Consider the following 27,999-nt stretch of genomic DNA (forward strand, 5'->3'; position numbering starts at 1 on the left):
GATGACTCTCTAACCAACTAAGCTACCTAGCCAACGCTACATATTTAGACACAGAAGAAATGGTGTATTTCTGTCTATATTCCAAATGGCATTTTTAAAAATGTTTTTGTAATAAAATTTTAATAACCACCACTATTGGCCAGTGATAAATGAAAAGCTATTAAATAATAAAACTGCCACAACTTTATTCCTACAGAAAACACAAAATTAAATATAAGAACAAACAAGAACAAGAGGACAAATGACTCAAAAATAAAAGGCTAACGTTCCTTGACCACTTGCCCTGAACCCATCACTGTGTTTACTGCTTTCCAGCATTATCTTTACAAAAACGCTATGGAGAGAACATGTCCCCATTTCAGCATGCAAGTAAAGTCACCTGCCCAAGGTCACTGGCAGAGCTAGGGTTAAACTAAATTAATTTTAGCCCAAGAAGTGAACAAAACAAAACCAGCATATCCCCCCCACCCCCCGCCAAAAGAGTAAAGTCATGGTACAAAGCAGAGGATTGTAGCACCTTATGGCAGGACGGGATCTTCCTGGTCTGATCCAATTCCTCACTGTACAGATGAGAAGGGGTCTGAAAGGTTCCACTCCTTGTCCCAAGGTCACCCTGGCTCGTGACTGCAGGGCCAGGCCTGTCCCTCAGCGCTGCGTTCTCCTCACACCCGTGCAGGAAGCTTCCTGCACAACCTGCTTCCAAGTTCCACTGGTGGGCACATTTTTCCATTTCCAGACAACTTTATCTGGAGGGAACTTCATTTTCTCTGCCTTTGTTTCTAATCTTTAATGCCATTTTCTCTGTTGGAAAATAGTTACATTGTCAGGCCCCTGGTAGCTCCAACTACTTATTTTATATGAAAGAAAGGCAGTGTACTGTCTATTGAAACTAATTTTCAATTAAAATTTTAGTTATAATTAACTTCTATACATTTCTTAGGTAAATTTAAAATTGATCCTGGCACTACATATTCATCACAAAATGAAAAATAAATTTCTGCTTTATAAGTATGCCAAAAAGCACAGAATCACTGAGTTATGAAAATTGTTAATTTGAAACAGAAAGCAGACACGCATTAAAAGCATGCAAATTCCTGTTTCTCTTTCACTGCTCAGCGCTCCCTCTTGCTGCAGCTGCTGACGTCAGAACACCCAGCACTGGCACAACATTTCATTTCCGTTAAGCCTTCCCTGCTGTGCTGAATGTTAAGTATGATGGAGTCAATTATACAATAACTTACAGCCCAACTAAAGGTCTAATCATGTCTGTAAACAAGTAGTAAAATACGTTTTAAAATTACCTTAAACATCCTGAAATATAAATCCATCACTTAAAGCAACAGCGTGCTTCCAGAGGTACACCAATGTGCCACAGGAATTTTTAAAACGTGCAATACTTGACTATTTAGTCAGGGGCACTGACCTCTTTTCCCTTAGTTTAGGGATGTCAAACTCATTTTCAGCAGGGGCCACATCAGCTTCGCAGTTGCCTTCAAAAGGCCAAACATAGAGCTCCTCGCCACTAGTAAAGGAGTAATTACACTTATACAGTCCTAAAATTACATTCAGCCCTTTGAAGGCAACCGTGAGGCTGATGTGGCCCCCAGTGAAAATGAGTTTGACACCCCTGCCTTAGACTGTCAAATTTAAAAAATGACAACAGCCAACACAATAGTGGACCAGTGTGAATGAATCAAACTTACACCAATATTTTGTTGGACTGGCAAAAAATAGTTTGGTGAGCTGTAGAACTTTAGTAATTAGTTTACGTGTGCCATGAGATAACAAAGGTTGCAAATCACTGACCTGAAGCATGTTTAGTGATTTTTAAATGAACGTGTGTCAAAAAACACCTTTTGATTTTAACCCATTCTTATTTCACGATATTCAGCTCCCAAAATGTCACAGGAGTGCCACATTTTAAATAAAAGGCTACAAATTCCATTAAATAGCCTAGAAGCAAGTTCTCTATTATCTTAATAATACACTGACATAAAACGTCTCAAAGTTTCCACAATTACCACGTTTGGCATTGAATATCTTCACTGAAAACAGAAAAGATGAAATGGCTGGAGATTTCGATTCACTATAGTTTTCTTTTTAAAAGAAATATCATTACAACATAAGTGTCTCTTTAAGTCAAAATTATACAACCTTTAAACCAATATGACAAAGATTTTTTTTAAGTCCTCTCCATTTCCCCAAACCAAGTTTATGGCAACTGCCACCAGCCTGTGGTGGTCAGCAGTTACTGCTTCGCCATGACCTGTGTCGCTACACCAGTCACTCTGAGCTTTATAACACACGCATGCTATCCATTTCCTTTTATGGAGCTCTGATGTTTCATTTACCCATCCATGTTCCCAACAGCTATACATTAGAGAAATAAAGGATTCATAAAAGTGAAGTCCTTCTTCTGCAAGGCCTTAAATAAGCCTTAGAGCTCAGCAGTGCCGACTCCCACTGGGTGGAGGGGGCGTGGGAAAGGGCCATTGCTGAAGTCCCGGGGCAGATTCCAGAGCTGGTAAGAACATCCTGTTTAATGTCATAGGAGCTGGCACCGCTCCTAGAAAAGAGTGGGACCCCCCAGCCTCACTTATCAGGTGCCTATTTGCTTTAAAATTCCATCACATTTTAAATTTCAACCTATTTTACAGTCTTAAGGAATCAATTAGAAGAGATGCCCTTGTTCTCCAGACCCACCTCGAATTCAGAGGAAACCCCTGGAATCATCCTGTCTTCTGCTTAGACACTCCCAGGAGCTGGAGCCTCAATCCACACTAGGAAAGACATCTCAACCCAGGGTATTCTAAAAGTGGAAACTACCTTCTCTAATGTCAATATACTTATCCTAAATGTGTTTAGTGGAATTACATACAGAATAAGTCTCATTCCCCTCTCAGCTGCTAAACACTGGAAAATTAAGACTTTCATGGACTCCTAGAAATTTAAAGCCATAGGGGAACTTAAAGATGATTTCTTTCAATGTCCCACGCATCAGCTCTTGAGAGGTGAAGCCACTTGTCCAGGTCACACTAGTCTGAAGAACTAAACTCTGTCTCCTTCATGAAGTCTCTCTACACTTACTGGCTGAAATAATGCAATGTCTATTTTCTTTCACCTCCATAGTCCAACTACTAGGACCCCTACTTTGCCCAACCCCTTTACCCTTCCTTCAGGATTTCACTAGTCCAATAGTTGTAACTTTACCTAGAAATAGTTGTGGAAATGACTGCAATTATGTTAACACTGTAATATGAAAACACTTGTTTATCAACATTTTATATGCTTTATTGAAAGTTGACAAGTGCAACAGTTAAATACAGTGACACCTTACAACTGTGTAGAGAACATGCACAGAAACGTATGCATATAACTACTATACAGGTAATATGCAGAAACCCCTACTGGGAATTCATCTCATTAGCTAGAACTGATCATTTTTCAAAGTATTCAACCAGCTCAATCCAAAGACTTCAGTGAACAGGGATTTACTTCAAGATATTCAGCAGCTAGATTTCAGATTACACAAAGTGACTGTCAAATTCTTAAAATTTCTTTAGGTGTGGTTTTCTTCATGTAGTATTTTTTTATGTAGATCTCTCTATAAAGACAATCCACACCTCTTCAGACAGACAATGAAACATCTAAATTTCAATCTGTACAACCTAAGTAGTAGTTACAGTCCTCTACTGTACAAAATAGTTACACTACATACACAAATATATAATAAGCAAAACATCCTTCATGGTAAGGTGGCCTAGGTCCCAGCTAGCTGTCACCTTTTAGTCACTCTTAATAGTTTTGTGTCATCCACTGTTTCAGAAAGAGGCACACAGTACTATTGTTTTTTATGGATTTTGGTGACAGTCATCAATTTGTACAATGAACTGTTTCCCCTCATTTTAGGCAAGACTATGCATCAGTCTTCCCTTTTACCTCCCTCTCAAGTTCTTCATGGGTAGAAGAGGAGAGAGGACAGTCCAGTGGAGCTCCACTGCTCCGTAACCCATGTTGTACACTACGTGCAAGCAGGAGACAACTCTTGGAAGTAAGGATGGGGAGCAGGGAAGGGATGGAAAGGCACACAGCTCCTCAGCATCAATTAAACCATTTCTCAAATATGTGCCAAGCTGCACAAGGTCCCAGTATATCCATGCTAATTCTCTATTCAACTGTAATTCACCCAACTAAGAAATTTCTTCAAGCCAAAAGCATATGGGTGTTTAATACTGGAAGAAAGAGATAATGGCATATGTCAGTCTCACGTCTCTTTTGCAGCGAGTAATGAAATGGGTGACTGTGGAGGCAGATTCCCCCTAGTACATCATCTCCGGTCTGTTGAGTTCAGACAGCAGCAGCCAGTTCTGCAGGGGCATAGAAGGCTATGCAGTTGGTCCTGAGCCCTGGGACGCTGGCTGGGCTGGGGGCTGTGTGGTCCCCTGTGGCTGTGTGGTAGCAGGGGGGGAACCCGTTTGCAGCTGGGCCTGAAACTGGGCAAGCTGCTCAGGACTGGCCAGTGTCTTCAGCAGATTGTTTTCCTGCTCCAGCTGGGAATTTTTCTCTATTAGTTCTTTGATTTGCTCTTTGAGGACCTCCACTTCCTCTCTAACTGCATACATCAAATGACTTTTCACCAGATCCTGAAAGGGAGAGGGGAAAAAAGGGTTTAACTTACTATTTGCTATTTCCCAGACTCCTTATTTCTAAAGTATTATTTTACCTGGCTCTCCCTCACCATTTAAATATCTTGCTTTTATTGTTCATTTAGCAGCACCAGGGGAAATCTGAATATAATCACAACTGTACAATACTCAAGTTTAATGTATAAGTGATCAACTTTTTAAAAGTCTATGCTTTGCAGCAGTTAGCCAGCAGTGCCAACAGTCGGGTTCCTACATGAGATGGCAACATGCACTGAGGCTCTGAGTCGCCAAGCAGGAGACTGGCCGCAGGATGTCCAGACCCGCAGCAACCGTAGCCACTTCCCCGCCCCCAAGTCTCTCCTGCCCCCGCCTGCCTGCTGCCGCCAGACCGCCTCCCTCAGCACCGGCTGCAGCCAGTTCCTACGGAGCATGTTGCCGCATTTTCCTCCCTCCACCCTTACCCCCGCCCTCCTTTCGAGATTATACTGACATCACAGAAACCTGGGCAGACGCCGTAACCAATGAGAGCTCGATTTATTTATAGCTCCGAATTAAAGGTTCGGAGTTTGCCTAGCAACAGTGGGAAGAGAATCCCGTGAGAAGAGCCACAGGCGCTGCTCCAATAACAAAGAACAGCCAAGGCGGAAATAAAAAATAGGAGAAATCCAGGCGCAGGCTGGGAAGACAAAACTTTTTTTCGGATTTGTCTTCATTGTGCAGTAGCCTACATCACTAGGATCCATCTGTGTCGGGACTAGATGGCTCCTTTCCGAGTTCCCCACTTCTGGCCCCCCACAACCCCCGGTTCCCTAGTAAACCTTAGGCTTCCTAGTAAAGCCACATCCTTAGAGATGTGCCTATCACCAGAGGACACGCAGGGCTAGTGTGTCCCTAGCAATTCCCCAGCAAAAAGGGACTCTGCACAAATCCCGAGGTTGTGAGAGATCGGTCTTGTAAAGCACACTGAACATCCTCGGCGCCCCTTTCTCCACGGCAGCCTCGGTGCGTGGCTTCACGCTGACAGAATGGGGGCAGTGCAGGCATTTCTAATGTATGCACAGCCATCACCATCCTAACTATGGATGCCCTGGTTCCATCCTGAGACAGCTCGCTTTTTGTACTGTGCCCACATTTAGTACAAATGACTTTTAATCAGTACATACCATAGCTTGCTCGATTTTGTTGTCAATAGCTACGACACTTGCACCAGAGGAGCTGGAAAAAAGGGGGAAAAATGATAAATGGAATTTATCTTAAAGGTCCAACACACACACACACACACACACACACACACACACACAAAAGATTTTCCAATTTGTGATGTTTCTAGCATTATTTTTGAAATATTCTTTAATCCTATGTAATATATCACCCTCCATAAAACATAAGCCCCTCTCTTACTAATGAATATCCAGACATTTCCCTATTCTAGTGAGCCACAAAGGGCTAAATTACATAATGTGGTAAAAGCCTGTTTTGTGGCCAGGCTGGCGAAGAGAAGGCTATTCTAAACACTGCAAAACGCAACATCCTTATCACTATACCCTCAGTAATGCACAAAGGAATTCTCCTGGCTCTTTCACCTGCATTATTACAAGTATCTCAACGAGTAAATTTAAAGACACTATCCCAGCCGACATTTACCTATTGTCAAGTCTCAGAGAGGCGTTTTCAGTCCCCAGCAAGGATGACAAGAAAGAAATTGAAAAATGTCTCAGTTGGTAAACTCCTAGATCCATCGCCACTGGTCTACACCATTGGGATTTCATGCAATTGCAGCCAAAAACACCCTCGCAGAAAAAAAAAAGGAATACCAGAAGCCTTGTTTGAGCTAGATAAAAATCTCCTAGCTTTCTGCAGCCCAGGGAGAAATAGAAAACAGCTGCCCTAATTTAAGAGACCCGGCTTCTGGGGTTTGGCAATGCCAGGAATATGCGGATCACAAACGGTACCGAGAAGATTCACAAGTCGGCTGCCGGGCTCCACTAGGATCAAGCAGGGCTCTGGTCTCCGAGCAAAATATATGCAGGGAAGAGCCTCGGCAATTGGACAACACGCCATTGGAGCCGCCCCTTCTCCCTTCCCCGCCCTCCTCCGGCTTCACTGCCCCCCCTCCCCCCCAACACACACACCATTCCCCCGCCTCCGGATCCAGCTCTTCGGGTGGGCTGGCCAAGGCCGCATTCGTAGGGGCTGGGTGCTGGGCTTCTGAGACCGCCACAGCCACGAGAAGCCGGACCACTGTTCTGCAAAAAACGTCTAGGATCCCGGAAAAATACGATTGGGGCCCCGCACGTGCTTACGTTTATGGGAGCCGGACCCCCATCCACCGAGCTGCCTGTCCCCGCGGCTGCAGAAGGAAGAAAGCTTCCTATTTGCAACCAGAACCGCCTGAGCTACTGGGCATGCCCAGTCCCAACGCTAAGACTTGCAGGAGCTCGAGTGTCTCGATTTCAATTATCTAGTTCTTACAGGCAGCAGTAAAGGGAGGATTTTATAGGCGGTTACATTGATAAAGGTAATAACTGTACTGTAATAATACTTCTTTTTAAAAGCCAGTGAATTATAGAGTGAAAAAAATCACACTTGCTTTTTGAGAAATACTCTCTCTCCATGAACTTATTAATTTCAGGTAGAAACAAAACGAAAAGCGTTACATAGTCTGCCAGACGTACATATATAAAAGCAAACAGGCATCTACCTGATAAAATCAAGTGGTTTCTCCCAAAATGTCCCTAGAGACAGACATAAACTTTAAAATCTCATCTCTTCTTCCACTTATTAGCTAGAAAAGTCGACCCACAGGTTGAGTCATCCATAGGTCTGTTTTCAGTAAGTCCCTAAAGTGGCTGATTCCTATAAACTTCGTTCTATAGAGGGGCTGACATACTGTGAAGTACATATTGCACTGTTTAGCAGCACTGACCAAAATAATTCCCTTCTCCAAACCCAAATCAAGAGATCTGTGTGTAAAATAGCTTAACCCGTTATACATTCCCTCTATTATTTTGAAATATTTTCAGGGGCGCATCGTGATTACAATTTGATATACTAAAAATCTAAGGCCTTAAATTTGCTTATAAATTATAAAATTTGTAATTCAATAGATTTAAGAAGGCAATTTTAATCTCTACAATACTGCCCTCTAATGGCATAACACTATAAAAAAACAAAAACCAGAAACCGAAACAACCACTAGTTTTCTAATCCATTGGCAGATTGTATATAAAATTTGACCACAGAATATACACATATGTATATATATTCTATTTACAAGCACACACAGATATATACAGAGAGTGTTGTCTTTTCTCTCTCAAACAAGCATTCTCCCTGAAGCAGTATCCTTTTCATTTAGGAAATTTTTATTGCCACCAGAGCCTTTAAGACATTCTTTTAAGTTGACCCAATGCTGGGAGGGAGCATTTGGTTTTAAAAACTGTACAGAGTGATTAGGAACCAAATCTGGTGAATGTGGTAGATGATGGAAAGGGCAATTCTCTTCTGGGTTAAAACCAAAATGTGACTGACTATAAAGCAATAACATTTTTATTTTAAGATTCATAGTATTCTCCTAATTTTAAGGCTTTGATTTTGAGTAACAAGTAATAGTTGATAGCATATTTATAATTTATGAAAATTCATACATATATATACTATCTCTTGGTAGAAATTTATTCAGGGAAGGCACTCATTTTTAGTAAAAAGAAACAGAAAGTGGAACAGGCATATGGTCCCTATGTCTATGAATGCTAGATAGAATTGTTACTTAGTACATAGTAGTTTCTATATTTAAAAGTTATCACTAAAGCTATCTGTAATTAAATCTATTTACATATTTGAGCTGACCAGGAAAAAAAATAAGGCATTTAGGCTATAAAAAAGAGCTGAAAAAAAATAAAACTTTAAGATCATAGAAAGAAATAAATTTAAAATTCCCAGCTGAAGTTTAAATTACTGAATTAACTGAATTTCATTTATTCATGACATTCTTGAACACAAACAGAAAGAAAAGTTGGTTTCATTTTCATTTCATTAATTTTGACTGATCATCCATTGTATTAACCTACATAAACCAAAATACAAGCAACCACAGCCTGTTTAATCCATGTACCTACAGAGGAACATTATAGTCATCTCCAATATTTTGCTATTTTAAATAAAAGTATAAGAAATGTCATTGTACATAAATCCTTGAACACTAGTGTATATATTTCTGGAATATTTGCAAGCCAAAAGATATACAACAGAAAACATTAGAAACATTTATTTTCATATACTCAAATCAATGGCTAATTTCCTTTAAAAATAGATTTTTAAATGAAAACTAAAAAGATAATTTTAAAAAGGCAAAGGGATTGGAGGAAAGCTCCATGGTGGAATCCCCTTGGGTCAGAAATTTCTGAAGCACAGATGGCTAGAATTACTCTCAAAGATTCTTCTCTTTGTAAGATAAAATATCTGATAAAATAGTGCCTACCCAGAGCTCAACAAAAGACCAGCCGAGAGGACAGGGAGAACACTACTATGCCTCCAGGAGAGAGTCCTAAGGGCATGAATGATAATAATGATCTTCAGGCTTTGGGCAGAGATCAGGTCTCATTTCAGTGGGTAATCTGGAGCATATTGAAGCAGCCTGAACATTGGAGACTGGGTGTTTTGTTGTTGTATTTGTTTTTCTGTTCTGTTTTGCCTAAAAGCTTTTTTACCTGGATTCCAATTCAATCATCTGCATATTAACAGCATTCTAGGATATGAGAAGAGGAGCAAGGGCAGGGCCTCTGTATTTCTAATTTAGTAACACGTGTTTTTCAAATTTGATCTGACTTGACCAATACAGTAACAGTTGGGGAATCCATCACTCAAATAGGATCATCTCTGTCTCCCTGTCCAAACTCTTTACAAATCTAAAGTGACTGTGAGGAAAAAAGCTAAAGCATACTGCTTACAAATCACAGTTGTCCAGGGACTGCAGGCTATTTCCCTTTCCTGGTTTACTCTCACTAGGCACTGGGAATAGGGTTACCACGTTTAGCAAGTGAATCTATAGGATTCTTAGTTAAAGGTGACTTACAAATAAACAAGTAATGTTTTAGTGTTGGGTCCCACATACTGTCAAACAAGAAGCAATTCAAAAGAAATCAAAACAAAAACATTCAACTTTGTTTTAAATTTCCCCGACTTCTATAGAAAAGTTGGAAGATAAGTTGACAAAATCTTCTAAAAAGTAAAACAAAAGAAAAAGAAATGGAACTGAGAGATAAGAGACTATGGAATGAATCTAGGAGATCCAACATCAAAATAGAATGAAACCTAAAAACACAGAGCAAAGGGAAAGAAATTATTTAAAAAATTAAGATTTTTCCAGAAATGAAGGGCAAAAGTCACCAGATTAAATATAACATGACAACCACAAAAAGTGAAAAAAAGTGCTATACCAAAGCACATCATCTTGAAACTAAAGATCATTCAGAGAAAATCCTAAAAGCCTCTAAACAGGAAAAAACAAAACAAAACAAAAAATTAATATCAGAATGGTTGTGCTAGCTGCCAGAGAAGAATGAAGAAAATGTCCTTAAAATTCTGGAAGAAAGCCCTGGCTCAGTGAATTGAGGGCGGGCTGTGAACCAAAGTGCCACAGGTTCGATTCCCAGTCAGGGCACATGCCTGGGTTGCAGGCCACAACTCCCAGCAACTGCACACTGATGTTGCTCTCTCTCTCTTTCTCCCTCCCTTTCCTCTCTAAGAAATAAATAAATAAAATCTAACAAACAAACAAACAAACAAAAAAAAAACCTGTGACTCTTATTAAAAAAAATTCTGGAAGAAAAATATTTTTCATTTGCCCAAGAATCATCTAAGTGTAAAGGTCAGATAAAAATATTTTCAGCTATTTCAGAGACCAAGACAGAGAAACAAACCTAGAAAATGGGTTTAACAAGATGAATAAATTCTAGAGATCTTCTATACAACCTTGTACCTATAGTCAACAATACTGTGTTGTACATTTAAAACTTTGTGAAGACCATGAATCTCAGGTTAAGTGTACTTACACAATAAAAAAAAAAACTGTCTTTAAATAAGCAATGTTATATTCCAAAAGGGGAGACAGACATACAGACAGACAGACATGGCACACATGAACTGGGGACTCAAACACTGGAGAGAAGGCAGGGAATCAACAACAGGAATCAACAGCAGGATGATGGGGAAGGAAATCTCAGGGCAGTGACTGCTAAGCAAGCATAAGCAGCACCCGGTCTGTAATGGGGGCATAGGAAGATGGAAGCTTTTGGGAGGGAGAGAGAGCTTCAGTGGTAATAAACAGATGATGATTTAAAACATGCAAGCAACTGAAGGAGGCAGGGGAACTACAGATTGGTATGTGACAGCTCTAATGGAGCAATTAGCTAACTTTGAAGACAGTCTTAAAGAAAACAAAAGCAAGAAAAATAGTACGCTTATAAATAAAATTTACATAATTATATTAATTTTTATTGGTTTAACTTTGAAAAGTAACTGTGTTGGGAAATTGGTGGGAAGAAAAATGTGTGGTAAAAATGGTTTAAAAGTGCTAAGTCCTAACCTACTAGTTGTAGCTTGATTAGAACATATTAAAACTGAAAAAGGAGGAAATGACAGTATAAATACATTACACAGACATGGGTAGGTAAATATGAGAAGACATAAAATTGAAAACTGGCTGCTTCTGAGGAATATACCAGGAGACTAAAAAAAGAGCAACTGCTAATATTTTTTTTCTATCCACTCTATTTGATCTTTAGGTATGTACAGGTATTGCTTTGATTGAAAAACACTTGAAAATAAAAGACAGAGAATGGGGTCTGCAGATGGTTCCTCTGTTCCAGGCTTCAGCTGAGCACTTATCAGTACATGGATGGGAGGAAATTACCTGAGGCTGGGGAAAGAGCCATGCCACGGAAGCAGAACAATTTTTGGAAATCATATAGGGTCAGAAATAGTTGGTGTTACTACCAGCTTGAGTAAAAAAGACTTGTAAACACAGGGCACCAGATATTCAGAAGGATACTGTCAAAGCAGTGGGGAAAAATTAGTTCTAAACTGAACAGTGTTTTTGGTCTTGTGTGCAGTTTAAAAGGAAGAAGGCTTGAAAAGATCAAACTGTTTCCAAGTAACTTAATTTTGTCCCAAAGCAAAGCTGGAGGATATTAAATAAAATGCAGTTAGCATTCAGCAATTCACAATGTCTGGCATCCATTGAAACATACCAGGTATACAAACAAGCGAGGAAATATGACTCCCAATGAGGAAGAATATTGATCAATCAGAATGACCCAGACATGACAAAGATGATACAATTTCTAGACAAGAACGTTAAAACAATTATAACCACATTTTATATATTCAAGAAGGTAAAGGAAAACATTAGACAGTGCAGCAATATCTTTGAACTGCTGAAAGAAAAAGTTAAAAAACCTCTCAACCTACAATTCTATGTCCAGTGAAAATACCTTTCAAAATGAAGATAAGCCCTAGCTGGTGTGTTATTGGCTGGAGCATCGTTCTGTAAACTGAACCGTTGTGGGTTCTATTCCAAGTCAGAGCACATGCCTGGGTTGTGGGCCAGGTTCCCGGATGTTTCTGGGGGCCTGTCTTGCACATCGATGTTTCTCTCTCTCTCTTTCTCCCTCCCTTCCCTCTCTCTCAAAATAAGTAAATAAAAACTTAAAAAAAAAAAAAAAAGACCTGTACTGTTTTGAATTTCTGCTTGGGAATCTGCAGACACAGAGGCCAACTATATGCATTGAATTGATCTTCTCCATTTTATGTAGGGATCTTGAGCAACTGTGGATTTTGGTATCCACAGAGGTCCTGGGACTCATACTCCAGGTACCAAGGGACAACTAAGTTGTTGTGGAGTCAAAAGTTACATGTGATTTATGACTACACAAGGGTCTGTGCCCCTAACCCCCTTGTTCTTCAAGGGTCAACTGTATGCTACAAACTGTAAAACAACCAAAATAACAATACGAAGAATCATAGCTAATAAGTCAATAATGGAGAGAAAAAATAATCATAAGAAAATATATAATCTAGCAGAAGGTAGAATAAAAAGGGGAATAAAGAACAGAATAAAACACAAATAGCAAGATATATTTAAACCAACTATGGCAATAATCTCAATAAATGTAAATGTTCTCAATTAAGCACTTTATTAAAAGGTAAAGACTGTCAGATTAGATTTTAAAAAATGAGACCCAACTATATGCTGCCTACAAGAAATATACTTTAACTATAAAGGCACAAATAGATAAAATAAGAGAATATAAGAAGATACCCCATTTATCAATCATAAAACACTGAAGTGGCTATATTATTCATATAAAATGGGCCAAAGACCATTTCATAATAAATAAAAGGGTCAATTCCTCGAGGTCATAAAAATCCTAAATGTTTACACACTGATAATAGAGCTTCAAAATACATAAAGCAAAAATTCATAGACTTGCAAGGAGAAATAGAAAAATCCACAATTAAAGTTGGAATTTTCAATATATTCTTTCAATAATTAAAAGAATAAGTAAGCAGACAATAAGAATATAGAACACTTGATTCAACCATTTGCCCTAACTGGTTTTGTAGAAAATTTCATGAAATAACAGCAAAATACACATGTGTTCCAAGCACACAATGAATTTTTTACCAAGACAGACCTATATTCTGATCCATAAGTCAAGTCTCAATAAATTTAAAAGGATTCAAATAATATATGTTCTATAAGCACAAAGGTATTCAAGTAGTAATCAATTACATAAAATTATCAGGGAAATCTCCAAATTTCCCAATGATGTAACTCATAGCTGTATAAACCAAAGGTTGGCCCTGACTGGTGTGGCTCAGTGGGTCAGGTGTCCCACAAACCTAAAGGTTGCCTGTTTGATTCCTGGTCAGAGCACACTGGGTTGCAGGCCAGGCCCCCGATTGGGTGCGAGAAGCAACTGGTTGATGTTTCTCTGGCACATCGATGTTTCCTCTCCTTTTCTTTCTTCCCCTTTCTTCCCCTCTCTCTAAATAAATAAATAAATCCTTTTAAAATAAATAAATAAGTAAGTAAGTAAATAACCAGCGCATGTATCAAATAATCAAAAGAAAAGTCAGTGAATATTTTGAACTAAATTAAAATAAAAATATAACATATTATACTTATTGTAATAAATGTAACAACCTAGACGAAATGGACAAATGTCTAGAAAGACACAAACTACCAAAAAACTCACCCAAAGAGAAATATATAACACAAATATATCTATTTTTAAAATTAATTTGTAGTTTAAAACCTTACTACACAAGATACCTCAAACCTAAATGGTTTTACCAGTGAATTCCACTAAACATTTAAGGAAGAAATAATGCCAACTCTACACAAACTCTTTCAGAAAATTAAAGAGAAATGCTTCCCAACTCATTCTATGAGGCTGTCATTACTCTAATACTAAAATCAGACAAAAACATTATGAAAAAAGGAAAATAAAACTACAGACAACAGCCCTGATGAACAGATGTAAAAATTCTTAACAAAATTCTAGCAAATTGAACCCAACTATATATAAAAAGGATAATAAATACATCATAACCAAATGGCCTTTATCCTGAAAATGCAAAACTCACTCTTATCAAAAGACTAATGATTCACTCTAACAACAGACTAAAAAGAGAAAAAAAAACTATAGAATCATGTCAATAGATGCAGAAAAAGCAATTTGACAAAATTAAACATCCATTTGTAATAAAAAATAAACTTTCAGAAAAATATTAAAGGGTTCATCCTTGTCCTTGATAAAGGATAGATAGGTACCAAAAAATTCAGCTGCTATCACACTTAACAGTAAAAGAATAAATGGCTTCCTCCTCAGACTGAAACAAGGCAGAACTGTCCACTCAGCACTCTCAATCAGCAACACACTGGAGGTAGCTGGCAGGCAATAAGGCAACACACACACAAGAAACAAAGGGCATCCAGGATAGAAAAAAAAAATAAAACCATCTCTATTCTGTTTACAGGCTATCTATGTAGAAAATCTCAAAGAGTGTACAAATAAACTACTAGAACTAACAAGAAGCATGTTTATCAATGTCACAGGACAGAAATTTAATATAGAAAATAAATCAATTGTATTTCAATATATTGCCATGAAAAATTGAAACTTTAAAGTTTCATTTACAATATCATAAAAATACATGAAATTGGTATAAATCTAACAAAATATGTACTGAAAGCTATAAAACATTGGTGAAAGAAATCAGAGACCCAAATAAATGGTAAAATATACCATGTTCATCTTTAAAAGACTCAATACTGTTGATATTTCAATTTACCAACCCCAAACAATGTACAGATTCAGTGTAATCCCAATCAAAATCCCAGCAAGACTTTGTGTAGAAAATGACAAAGTGTTTTTAAAATTTAGCTGTAAAGGCAAAGGAATTAGAATAACCAAAATGATTTTAGAACAAAGCTAAAGGACCCCACTACCTAATTTTAAGATATCTGTAAAGCTACTCTGGTCATGGTAGGGTGGTAATTGGTAAAGGCCAAACCTATAAAGCAATGAAACAGTACAGGGAGGTCAGAAATAGACCCACACATATATATGAAATTCATTTCTGTCAAAGATGTAAAGTGATTCAGTGCAGAAAAATAACCTTTTCAACAAATAGTATGGGAACAACAGTATAGCCATATACAAAAACAAAACAAAACAAAAACCTACTTGATCCATTCCTTCCACCATATGAAATATTAACTTCAAATGGAACATAGACCTAAATGCAAAATCCAAAACCATAAAGTTTCTGTAAGAAAACAGGAGAAATCTTTGAAACTTTAGATTAGGCAAAGATTTCTTAGATATAAAAGCACAGTCCATAAGAAAAAAATATTAATAAACCAGACTTTATAAAAACGAAGAATTCCTGTTTTCAAAAGACACTGCTACAAGAATGAAAAGACAAACTATAGATCATATTTAAATACTGTAACTTACCTATCCTATAAAGGACCTATATCTAAATTATATAAAGAACTCAAAACTCAATAGCAAGAAAACAACACAATTAAAAATAATGTGGGCATGAGACACTTTATCAAAGAAGATATATGAATGATAAATAAGCACATAGAAAAAACAAACACCATTATCATTACAGAAATGCAAACTAAAACCATAATGAGATATATCTGCTAAATTAAAAAATTTTTAAAAATTAAACCTAAAAATACCAACTGTTGGTGAGAATGCAGAACAACTGAAATGCTCACATATTGATGGTAAGAATGCAAAATAACCATTTTGTGCAACAGCATAGTAGTTGCTCATAAACATAGACACACTTTCCATAAAACCCAAAAATCCTATGTTATTAACCTAAGTAAAATGAAATTCATGTTCTCACAAAAATCTGTACACTGAGTGGCTTTAACATAATGAATCAAAACTATAAACAACTGAAATGTCATTCATTTGGAGAATGGATCAACTGTGGCACATCTATACAAGGGAATACTACTCTGCACACACACAAAAAATGCTGACACATGTAATAACATAAGTGAATTTCAAATATAGTGTGGTAAATGAAGGAATCCAGACTCAAAGGCTGCAAACTATGATTGCATTTATATGACATTCCAGAAAAGGCAAAAGTAGAGGGACAGACAATAGGTCAGAAATTGCCAGACCACTGGAGAAGAGAGGGGAGGTTTTGGTAGGAGATAGAACTGTTTCATATCTTGATTGCGGTGGTGGTGCAACCACTGTTTATGTTTGTCAGAACCTGTAGAACTGTTTACCAAAAAGAGAAACTTTACTGTACATAAATTAACTAAAAAATGAGGGGAAAAATGTGGCTGCCTCTAGATAGCAGAATTAAGGAGAATAAAAAAAAGGAACTGCTATTTTTTTTATTAATTCCACTTGATCTTTATATATATACACACACAGAGACATTTTATTGTGTATATATAAATATATAAACACACATTTATATATAAATACATATTTACAGTATCATAAAATACATATTCATATATAATATATAAATGTTTATATAAATATACACATATATATACACATATTTTTTATTGTGGTAAAACACATATAACCTAAAATTTATCATCTTAATCATTTTTAAGCATATAATTCAGTAGTATTAAGTATATACATTGTTATGAAACAGATCTTCAAAACTTTTTCATTTTGCATAATGGTTGAAACTATACCCATTAGACAATCCCCCCACCCAGAGTCCCAGTAATCACCACTCTACTTTCTGTTTCTATAAATTTGACTATTTTAGAGCCTGTACATGTATTATTTTGATTAAAAACAGTTTAAAAGCAAAGTAGAAAAAAAGGTATTAAAGAAAAGTTTTAATCCAAGAACTTAAATGCTTTCATTGAAGACAGTTAAAAATGCCTACTTTGTAACTACTGTATTTTACCATTTGTAATGTGCACTTTTTTGTCCAAACTTTTTGGGGAAAAATAAAGATGTGCATTGTACATGGGTATAATGATTACATACCATGGGTATAATAATCCCATGTACAATGTACACAAAACGTGGGTGTGCATAACACATGGCAAAATACGGTAGTTAGCTGCTCTATAATCACATGAAATATATTATTTAGTGTGAATATTAAACTGTAATTTTACTTTGTTCATAAAGCTATCAAGTTTGTTGGTGATTAATCTGCAAGAGAACTAAGATATACTGATACTACATGTTCCCTACATCCCATATTAGTGTTAAAAGACTTTAAAAAAAATACTTGTGAGAATTTCAAAAATCCTAACAAATTTAAATATAACCTTTTATTTATACACACACATATAATGTACAAGGCCCTCTATAAATATATTTTTCTGTATATTTTCTCTCTGAATATTTATGATTACTTTTAAATTATTGTAGTAATTTTAGAAATAATTTCTAGTACTCCCATATCTATATGCATATGCCTCTATGTCTTTGCCTTATTTAACATAACCAATAATTCTAAAATATGCTAAAAAGAATCAATAACTTAAAGCAATGGGATTCAAATGGTGAATATTCTTTTTTTTTTCTTTTTATCTTTGTGAAAATAAGCTTCTCAAAGCCAAATTTCTTCATAAATTACCACTTGTGTTTAATAGTAGTGAACTGTGAAAATCAAAAGCCAAGCATTAAAGGGACATCACAGATTTAGAAGCAAATGATAAGATTTCTGAAGATGCAAGAAATTGTCCTGTTTATGATTTCCTATTTCGAAAACCTCATGTAAGTCTCCCACCAAAAACGAACACTTTCTACTTTACTTTTGCATAGCTATGGAAAACAGATATTTTAAACTCTTACTTTTTAAAAGTAACTTGTTATTTTAAGCAAATTTTTCAAGTTAAATTTCAGAAGATAGCTACAATAAGCAGTACAGAAATAAGAGCCAATAGAAACTAGCTTAACTTTTAATCTATGCATACAGACCAACTATGGCCATTAGAGTAGGCCCTTTAGAGATCCAAAAACTATTGTTGATAGTTTTTGCAGATGAAGCTCAACTGAACAGTTTTATTTATGTAGGTGAAGATTAATTCTAGAGTATCACACAACTACTGGAATTTCTAATGCAGTCTAGACTTAGGTAAGCATTAACAAATTGGAAAAGACAACTCTCTGTTCTGCTTTCATCAAGGGACACATTTCCATTTTACAGTCTCTCTGGACTCCAGTTCAGCAACTTAAATGGGGCTGGAGGGTTTCTTTAATTGATCTATTCAGAAATTTAGAGTTGAAATAGATCTTAGTGATTATCTAGTTCTAATTTCCTTATTCTGTAGGTTTAGAAATGGAAGAAAAGATGTTGTGTGTTTTGTCCAGGGTTTATCTAATTGTAGGATGACCCATAGAACTAATTTCTTTTTTTAACTACTTTATTTTTGTTTAATGACAGTTGTCAGCATTTCCCCCCCACCACTCCCCCTCCCCCAACCCCAGCCAATCCCATCTCCCTCCCTTGCTTCCAGCCTCCCCCATGGTTTTGTCCTAGTGTCCTTTATAGAGTTCCTGAAAACTCTTCACCCCACTGTCCCTTCCCCCCTCCCCTCTAGCTATTGTTAGATTGTTCTTAATTTCAATGTCTCTGGTTATATTTTGTTTGCTTTTTTCTTCTGTTGATTATGTTCCAGTTAAAGGTGTGATCATACGGTATTTGTCCCTCACTGCCTGGCTTATTTCACTTTGCACAATGCTCTCCAGTTTCATCCATGCTGTCATGAAGGGTAGGAGCTCCTTCTTCCTTTCTGCTGTATAGAATTCCATTGTGTAAATGTACCATAGTTTTTTCATCCATTCATTTACTGATGGGCATCTTGGTTGCTTCCAGCATCTAGCTATTGTAAATTGTGCTGCTGTGAACACTGGGATGCATAGGTTCTTTTGGATTGGTGTTTCAGGGTTCTTAGGATATAATCCTAGCAGTGGAATTGCTGGGTCAAAAGGTAGTTCCATTTTTAGTTTTCTGAGAAAATTCCATACTGTTTTCCATAGTGGCTGCACCAGTCTGTAATCCCACCAACAGCGCACTAGGATTCTCTTTCCTCCACGTCCTCTCCAACACTTGTTTGTTGATTTGTTTATGATGGCCATTCTCAATGGTATGAAGTGGTATCTCATTGTGGTTTTAATTTGCATCTCTCTGATGGCTAGTGATGCTGAGCATCTTTTCATATGTCTCTGGGCTCTCTGTATGTCCTCCTTGGAGAAGTATCTGTTCAAGTCTTTTGCCCATTTTTTTCAATGTGTTGTTTGTCTTCCTGAAGTGGAGTTGTGTGAATTCTATATATATTTTGGAGATCAAACCTTCGTCCAAGGTATCATTGGCAAATATGTTTTCCCATGTAGTTGGTTATCTTTTCATTTTAATGCTATTTTCTTTAGCCATGCAGAAGCTTTTTAATTTGATGAGGTCCCATTTGTTTATTCTTTCCTTTATGTCCCTTGCTTTAGGGGACATATCAGTGAAGACGTTGCTGCGTGGAATGTCTGAGATTTTCCTGCCTGTTTTCCTCTAGGACTTTTATAGTGTCATGACTTATATTTAAGTCTTTCATCCACCTTGTATTTATTTTTGTGTATGGTGTAAGTTGGTGGTCGAGTTTCTTTTTTTTTGCACATAGCTGTCCAGATCTCCCAACACTATTTCTTGAAGGGGCTATTTTTGCTCCATTTTATGCTGCTGCCCCCTAGTTGAATATTAATTGACCACAGAGACTTGGGTTTATTTCTGGGCTTTCTGTTCTGTTCCACTGGTCCATGTGTCTGTTTTTATTCCAGTACCAGACTGTTTTGGTTACAGTGGCCTTGAAATACAGTTTGATATCAGGTATCATGATTCCTCCTCCTTTGTTCTTTCTCAAAATTGCTGCAGATATTTGGGGTTGTTTATGGTTCCATATAAATTTCTGAAATGTTTGTTCTATATCTGTGAAATATGCCCTTGGTACTTTAATAGGAATCGCACCGAATCTATAAATTGCTTTGGGTAGTATGGCCATTTTGATGATGTTATTCTTCCAATCCATGAGTATGGTACATGCTTCCATTTATGCCTTCCTTAATTTCTTTCTTCAGTGTTGTGTAGTTTTCTGAATACAGGTCTTTTACCTCCTTGGTTAGGTTTATTCCTAGGTACTTTATTTTTCTTTTTGCTATATCAAATGGAACATTTTTCCTGATTTCTGTTTCTGATATTTCATTGCTGGTGTACAAAAATGCCTTTGATTTTTGAATATTGACTTTGTATCCCACTGTTTTCCCAAATTCACTTATTAGGTCAAGTAGTTTCTTGATGGCATTTATAGGATTTTCTATGTACACTATCAGGTCATCTGCAAACAATGACAGTTTGCTTCCTCCTTTCCAATTTGAATGCCTTTTATTTCTTCATCTTGTCTGACTGTTGTGGCTAGGACTTCCAATACTATATTGAATAGGAGTGGTGAAAGCAGGCATCCTTCTCTTGTTCCTGATGTAGTAGGGAAGCTCTAAGTTTTTGTCCATTGAGTATGATGTTGGCTGTAGTCTCTCATATATGGCCTTTATTATGTTGAGGAATGCTCCCTCTATTTCCACTTTGCTGAGTGTTTTTATCATAAATGGGTGCTGTACCTTATCAAATGCTTTTCCTGCATCTATTGATATGACCATGTGATTTTTGTCTTTTGTTTTGTTTATGTGGTGTATTATTGTTTATTGAATTGCAAATATTGTACCATCCTTGCATCCCTGGGATGAATCCCACTTAATCATGGTGTATGATCTTAACGTGTTGCTGGATGTGGTTTGCCAATATTCTGTTCATGACTTTAGCATCTATGTTTATCAGTGATATTGGATTGAAGTTTCCTTTCTTTGTTACGTCTTTATCTGGTTTTGGGATTAGGATGATGCTAGGTTTATAAAAAAAGTTTGGTAGTCTTCTGTCTTCTTGAATTTTTTGGAATAATCTGTGAAGGAAGAGGTTAGCTCTCCCTTCAATGCTTTGTAAAATTCTCCTGTGAAACCATCCGGACCCGGACTTTTGTGTGTCGGGAGTGTTTTGATTACTGCTTCAATTTCATCAGCTGTTATTGATCTGTTCAGGCTTTCTGCTTCTTCTCCATTCAGTTTTTGAAGATTATGTTCTAGAAATTTGTCCATTAGACCTAGGTTTTCAAATTTCTTGGCATATAGTTCTTCATAGTAATTTCTTACACTCCTTTGTGTTTCTGTGGTATCAGTTGTAATCTTTCCTCTTTCATTTCTGACTGTGTTTACTTGGGTCTTGTCTCTTTTTTTCTTGATGAGCCTGCTTAAAGGCTTGTTGATTGTTTATCTTTTCAAAGAACCACCTCCTGGATTTACTAATACCTAGAATTGTGTTTTTAGTCTCAATATCATTTAATTCTACTCTGATCTTGGTTATTTCCTTCCTTCTACTTGCTCTAGGCTATCTTTGTTGTTGTTCCTCAAGTTCTTGTAGTCATAGAGTTAGGTTGCTTATTTGAAATGTTTCTCTTTTTTAGGTAGGCTTATAACACTATGAACTTCCCTGTCAGGACTGCCTTCACTGTGTCCCATAAGTTTTGGATTGTTGTGAGTTCATTTTCATTTGTTTCCAGAAACTTTTTGAATTCTTCCTTAATCTCATTCTTGACCCATTCATTGTTTAATAGCATGCTATTCAATCTCCATGAGTTGGTAGGCTTGGGTTTTTTTTCCGTGAGGTTGTTTTCTAGTTTCAGTCTCTTCTGGGCAGAGAAAATGCTTGGTATGATTTCAATTTTCTTGAATTTGTTGAGGCTTGTTTGGTGTCCTATCATGTGGTCTATCTTTGAAAATGTTCCATATGCACTTGAAAAGAATGTGTATTTTGCTTCTTTGGGATGAAAGGCTCTCTATATATCAGTTAAGTCCATTTCATCTATGGCATTGTTCAATGCTACAATATCTTTGTTGATACTTTGTTTAGAAGACAGTGGGGTGTTAAAATCCTCTACTATAATTGTGTTGCTGTCAATATCTTTCTTGAAGTCCTCCAAGATTTTCTTTATGTACTTGGGGGTTCCTATGTTGGGTACATGTATATTTACCATGTTAATGTCTTCTTGCTGGATTCTTCCCTTGAGTATTCTTATGAAGTCCTTGAGTATTCGTCCCTTGAGTATTATGAATTCCCAGAAGAGACCTTCTGGGTCTGTTTTTATGACTCTTTTTTTGAAGTCTATTTGTCTGATATGAGTATTGCTAACCTGGCTTTTTTTTTTTCCTGTCTATTTGCTTGGAATATTTGTCCCAGCCCTTCACTTTCAGTCTGTGTAGGTCTTTTGTTCTGAGGTGGGTCTCTTGTAGGCAGCATATGTGTGGCTCATGTTTTCTTATCCATTCAGCTATTCTGTGTCTTTTGATTGGGGCATTTAATCCATTTATGTTTAAGGTAATTATTGATAGGTACTTATTTACTGCCATTTTTTCATACCCGTGTTCCTCTCTCTTTCACTGTTTTGCTTCCTGTTCTTAAAGCAGACCCTTTAGCATCTCTTGCAGAGCTGGTTTGGAGAAGGTATATTCTTTGAGGCTTCTTTTGTCCAGGAAGCTCCTTATTTGGTCTTTCACTTTAATTGAGAGCCTTGCTGGATAATGTAGTCTTGGTTGCAGGCCTCTGGTTCTCATTACATGAAATATTTCTTGCCATTCCTTTCTGGCTTGGAGCATTTCCACTGAGAAGTCAGCTGCTAGTCTTATCGGGGCTCCCTTGTATGTTACTTTCTTTTTTCCCCCTTGCTGCCTTTAAAATTCTCTCTTTGTCTTGGAATTTTGCCATTTTAATTATGATGTATCTTGAAATGGACCTCTTTGGGTTCCTCTTGATTGGGACTCTGTGTTTCCTGGATTTGTGTGACTTGTTCTCTCATCAAATTAGGTAAGTTTTCCATCATTACTTTTTCAAACAGGGTTTCTATCCCTTGCTCTTCTTCTTCTCCTTCTGGTATCCCTATTATATGGATACTATTATGTTTCACGTTGTCCTGCATTTGCCTTAACCCCTCTTCGTTCTTTCTGAGCCTCTTCCTTTTCTTGTTTTTTCTGGATCTTTTTTTCTATCTTGACCCCCAGCTCACTCATCCAATCCTCTGCTTCATCGGGCTTGCTTTTGATTCCTCTACTGTGTTCTTTAGTTCAGAAATTGTATTCTTCATTTCCTCTTGGCTCTTGTTGATAGTTTCTATTTCCTTTTTCGTGTTGATATAATTTGCATTGAGTTCATTGTAGTTTCCTGTAGTTTTTGGTAATTCTCTATGAGCTCATTGAGCTTCTTTATAACCATTGCTTTGAACTCAATATCTGATAGTTGAATTGCCTCTATTTCATTTAGCATTCTGTCTGAGGCTTCCTCCTCTCCCTTCATTTGGGGATTGTTTTTTGTTTTCCCATTGTTTGTGAGACTCTTCTTGTTAGCCTCAGCTTCTTAAATTGATCTGTTTTGGCTCCCTGGGTTTATGGTGTGAACTTCTGTGGTAGAATACCTGTGAGATTCAGTGGTGTAGTCTCCTTGATCTCCTGAGTTTGTTGGTCTTGGGCTGTCCTTTAAGTTGGCTCTGTGTTTGTCTTTAGGTTTTGATTGTTGTTGGGTCTTTCTTTGGTGGGTCCTTCCCTCTGGCTGGTTAACTGAGGGTCACTCCATCCACCATGTCTTGTATTCTGTTGTGCAGGTGTGGGCAAGTTGTGTTGAAGTTGGTTCTTCCATGTGTACAAGGTTTTGAGAATTCTCTCTCACTCTTGTTCAGTTGTTTGTTCTGAGTAACTTCTCCACCATTTAGCTGTATTTCTAGATCCATCCTGGGTTGAGTTGGTGTAGCTTCCCCTCCCTCTTTCACGTTCTTCTGTTGTTATCTGTTGGTGGTTCCTTTGCTGGTGGGTTTCCTCTTCCAGCAGGTATCCTAATGTTCACAGCTCCCACCTACTCATCTGATTTTTCAATGTCCTCTACAATTTTTGGTCTCCAATCTTCATATATGGTGGGATACCGCTGGCTGTTTGCCCTGTTCCTCAGAAGATCTGCTAGGTGTTTCACCCGTGCACAGGGGGAAGTGGACTCCGCTCCCACCTATCTCATCACCATCTTCCTGCCAAAACCAATTTCTGATTAAATTTCCTGTCCTCTAGACTGGCAGACCAAGAATTCCAGATCCACATATGTGGATCTAAACAGAAATATCCGAGGTGGAAGAGCGAAGAAATGGTAAAGTGGACATCTCTCCTGCTGATCTCAAGGGAATCTTGACAATCTTCTAAAGCCACCCATTTTATAGATGAAGAAACTAGTTGTGCATCTGTGTGGAGACCAAAGCCAAAGACCTATTTGGCAAGTGAGCTGGGCAACCAGCATACAGGATTTCTAGACCTTGTCCTGGGTAGATATTCTGAACTTCTGGTGAGAGCTGGCCCTCCTGAGCTTCATACTATTAGATCATGATGCCAGAGAGGCTGATGGGCAATTGGATCAGTCCCAGTGCCAGCAAGTTCCGTAGTCATTGGGAAGGTCCTTTCCTGGCAGTGAGGGAGGCTCACCACAAACACCAGACACAGCCTGTTGACAGGCATGTTACTTTGTGAACACTCCTAAGACTAATTTTCAAACTGCTTTCACAAGCCCTGATAGTTCCTTGGAAAGCCCTTGTGAGCTGTGAGAAGAAGGGCCCAGCAGAATCCAAGTGGCCCAGACAGAACGAAGCTCGCTCTTAAAGGAATGCAGGCTGTGTTCCCAAGGTTTGTGGCCAGGAACAAGAAGAGAAAATGGCCTTATCAATGCTGAGAACCTCTGTGGCTTCCCAGTATGGTGCCCACAGGTCTTTATTCTTAGTAAATCACCTGGGATCTCCTTCCCAGTACTTCCCAAGAATGTGACTCTGACATTACTACATTCTCCTTTATTCACAAGAGAAAGAAAACAATACATTGAAAATAATAAAGTACTGAGTGGGCTACTAACATCAATAGAGTGGGAAATATAAATTTACAATGATCATTTAAGATCACTTTTTAGTATTTAAACTTACTGTCAACCACTGTAAAAGAAATGGTCCCTATAATAATACATCTGGCTAGAAAGATACAAATTAGACTAAAGCATTTTTCTATGCATTAGCTCTTCAGTCATTCCTTCATTCATTTATTCATATTTATTTTACACTGAGCACCCACATTTATTTAGGTTTGGCACTAAAATCATCAAGATGAATAAGAGATGGTCCCTGCTTTCAATGACCCTGGGGCAAATGAAGGTGTGGGGGAGAGAAAGACATGTGAAATCTAGTATCATTTGGGTATATGTAAAGAATGATGGTTAGCGGAAAGAAGCCAGGGGATGTTTCCAAGGGCAGAAGCCTCTCCTTCTGGGCCCTGAAAAATAAGTGGAGCTGTCCAGTTGGATTACGAGGTACAAAGAGAATGAGAACACTACATGAAAAGGGCATGGCCAGAGAAAAGCCTGGGACATGAAGCAGAATGATGAGTTTGGACACCTAACAGTAGCAGCTAGGAAGTAGGAAGCTCGTTGGTTGTGGGAGGTATAAAGAGAAGTAGTAAAAGGAAAACTAGTTGAACACAGGCTGGGGCCTCATAGGCCAGGTAATGGAGATCAGATTTTAGTCTGAGGGCACTTGGGATCCACATAGAAGGGTTTTAAGCAGGCAGACAATATGATAATGAGATCTTTGTTTTAGCAGGGTTTGCCCTGACCACAATGTACAAGACTAAAGGAGGTGCAACTTGAAATAAAAGGAAGGAAATTATGTCCACAAAAAAAGGACATAGAGAAAAACGGGGACAAATCCATAAGATATTTGGGAGATAGAACTGACAAGACTGGCTTATGGGAGGTAAGAGAGGCAAGAGACTCCCAGCTTCTTTCTGAATCATGTCAATGGGTAGAAGGTGATACCATTCACAAGGATGACACTGAAGTTAAAAGAAGGAGCTGGATCTGGGAGATAACATTGACAGGACACCCTAGACTGTGGAAAATATGTTTTGGGAACTTAGGAGAGGTCTGGCTTAAGAAAAATATTTGGAAGTTGTTAGCAGTAAATAACCATGAGAGTGGATGAGATTACTTCAGAAAAATATGTTGGAATGACATGGTAGAGTTGAGAGGCTTCATGCCTCTGGGCAGCCAGCTGGCATGGCAAAGATACCTGAGTTTCCCATAAGTCTAGCGAATACCACAGAGGGTTGCTAAACTTGAGCCATTTTGCAAGAAATTTATCCAGGAGAGCAGCCTATTCAGTGAAGCGACCAAGAAGCAAGATGATGAAGGTAATTTGAGTGTGGAGGGGGTGGAGAATGAAGAGATCAGATTTGATCTCCAGTGTCAAGGGTTCTCCAAAGAATAATCAAGTGTGTCCTGTGAGAGTCCACATGTTGAATGGCCGCCTCACAGAAAGAGCCAGTAGCCAGTCAGACAGACAAACAGAGGCAGACAGAAAAGCAGTTACAACCAACACAGAGAAGTGGGACACTACAAGAGCCAACACACAGAAACTTCTGTGTATCCCTGTGTTCCCTCCCCACCCAATGCTAGTGCACTACTCACTGAGAAGAGGAAAGAGAGCATGTGAGAGCCACACAACACCCCCATCCCAAGGTGCCAAGATCCAGACTAAGTTTCCCCCAACCCTTTGGGGTGTAAGAATGGATAGAGGAAAGGGTTTTGATTCTAACATGAGTCAAGTTTCTTGTTTTTAAATTGTTTTTATTTTTATTATCGTTGACATACAGTATTATATTAATTTCAAGTGTACAACATAGTGATTCAACATTCAACGTTCGTATACTTTATGAAGCGATCACCATGGTAAGTCTAGTAACCATCTGTCAAAGGACAAAGTTATTAGAATATTATTGGAGAATGAAGTGAAAAGCTGGTTTTTAAAAAACTGTTTACAAAACCAAGTTTTACTGGAAAGTGACATGCTTGTCAACCTATTTCCAGATAGGAAGCCTGCATGTGAAAGGGAGATGCAACAGAATACAATAGTGGCAGTAATTGAAAGAAATAAAACCAAACCATAACATGTTTCTTCTCCCCAATAAATTGAGATACTTCAGTAAATAGTTACAGAAAGGGTGCAAAAGAAGGCAGCATAAAGCCACCAGCTGAGGGTCAACTGTTAGATGAGGCCATGTCCTGGAAGAAGCTGGCAAGAGCTAGGTGAGCTACATGGGGACTAGCCCCTTATCTGTGGGGCCTGTTGGGGCCATCACATGTCCACATCAAACCCACAGACTACAAATAGCATTGCCATTATGGCTGCCCAAGGAGAGGACTGAAGGTTCTGAGGTAAGGGCACCTGTTTTTCCCCTTTCCCAATATCCCAGCCCCACACAGAGTGAGTTTGTTCAGGGAAGGATGATGGGGGATTGATAAACATGAGGACAGACCAGGTTCTAATATTCCTAATTCCATATTGCTAGAGACACAGCTTAGCTCAAGTTAGCAGAAGAGGAGAGTTTTGATGCAAATATGACAAAGTTATTAAGTAACAGAGCCAAGTCTTAAAAATCAAAATAGGCTGTTTAAGTAACCAAAAGTAAAGTTAAAATACAAAATGATTCACCTAATTTAATGTCAAAAAATTAAATCCTTCATTCCATTAAATAAATTGAATACTATATATATTTAAAATTCAATCATTATTTCAAATAAAACAAGATGTTTTGTAAAGGCCATTTAAAAATGGTGTCAACAACTGTACTTCAACAACAATAAAAAATGAGACACAAAATTA

At 37.8% G+C, this 27,999-nt stretch overlaps 1 protein-coding gene across 3 annotated transcripts in view; it reads right to left on the reverse strand.

Moving 5' to 3' along the window:
• Positions 1–3,266: 3,266 nt before the first annotated feature.
• Positions 3,267–27,999, reverse strand: part of TSC22D1 (TSC22 domain family member 1) — a 154,435-nt gene continuing 129,702 nt past the window's right edge. The window contains exons 1-3 of one of the 3 annotated variants that reach the window (XM_036011339.1): positions 6,950–7,046; positions 5,810–5,861; positions 3,267–4,643 (exon numbers count right to left, since the gene is read on the reverse strand). In XM_036011339.1, coding sequence (XP_035867232.1) covers positions 4,386–4,643; positions 5,810–5,812 — 261 coding nt within the window. In that variant the 5' untranslated portion in view covers positions 5,813–5,861; positions 6,950–7,046 and the 3' untranslated portion in view covers positions 3,267–4,385. Of the gene's footprint in view, positions 4,644–5,809; positions 5,862–6,290; positions 6,659–6,949; positions 7,047–27,999 lie in introns of those variants that run through there. The other 2 variants (XM_028526416.1, XM_028526414.2) reach the window with 2 other exon arrangements.

The sequence above is a fragment of the Phyllostomus discolor genome, chromosome 11 (genome assembly GCF_004126475.2).
Source record: "Phyllostomus discolor isolate MPI-MPIP mPhyDis1 chromosome 11, mPhyDis1.pri.v3, whole genome shotgun sequence".
NCBI classification, from domain to species: domain Eukaryota; kingdom Metazoa; phylum Chordata; class Mammalia; order Chiroptera; family Phyllostomidae; genus Phyllostomus; species Phyllostomus discolor.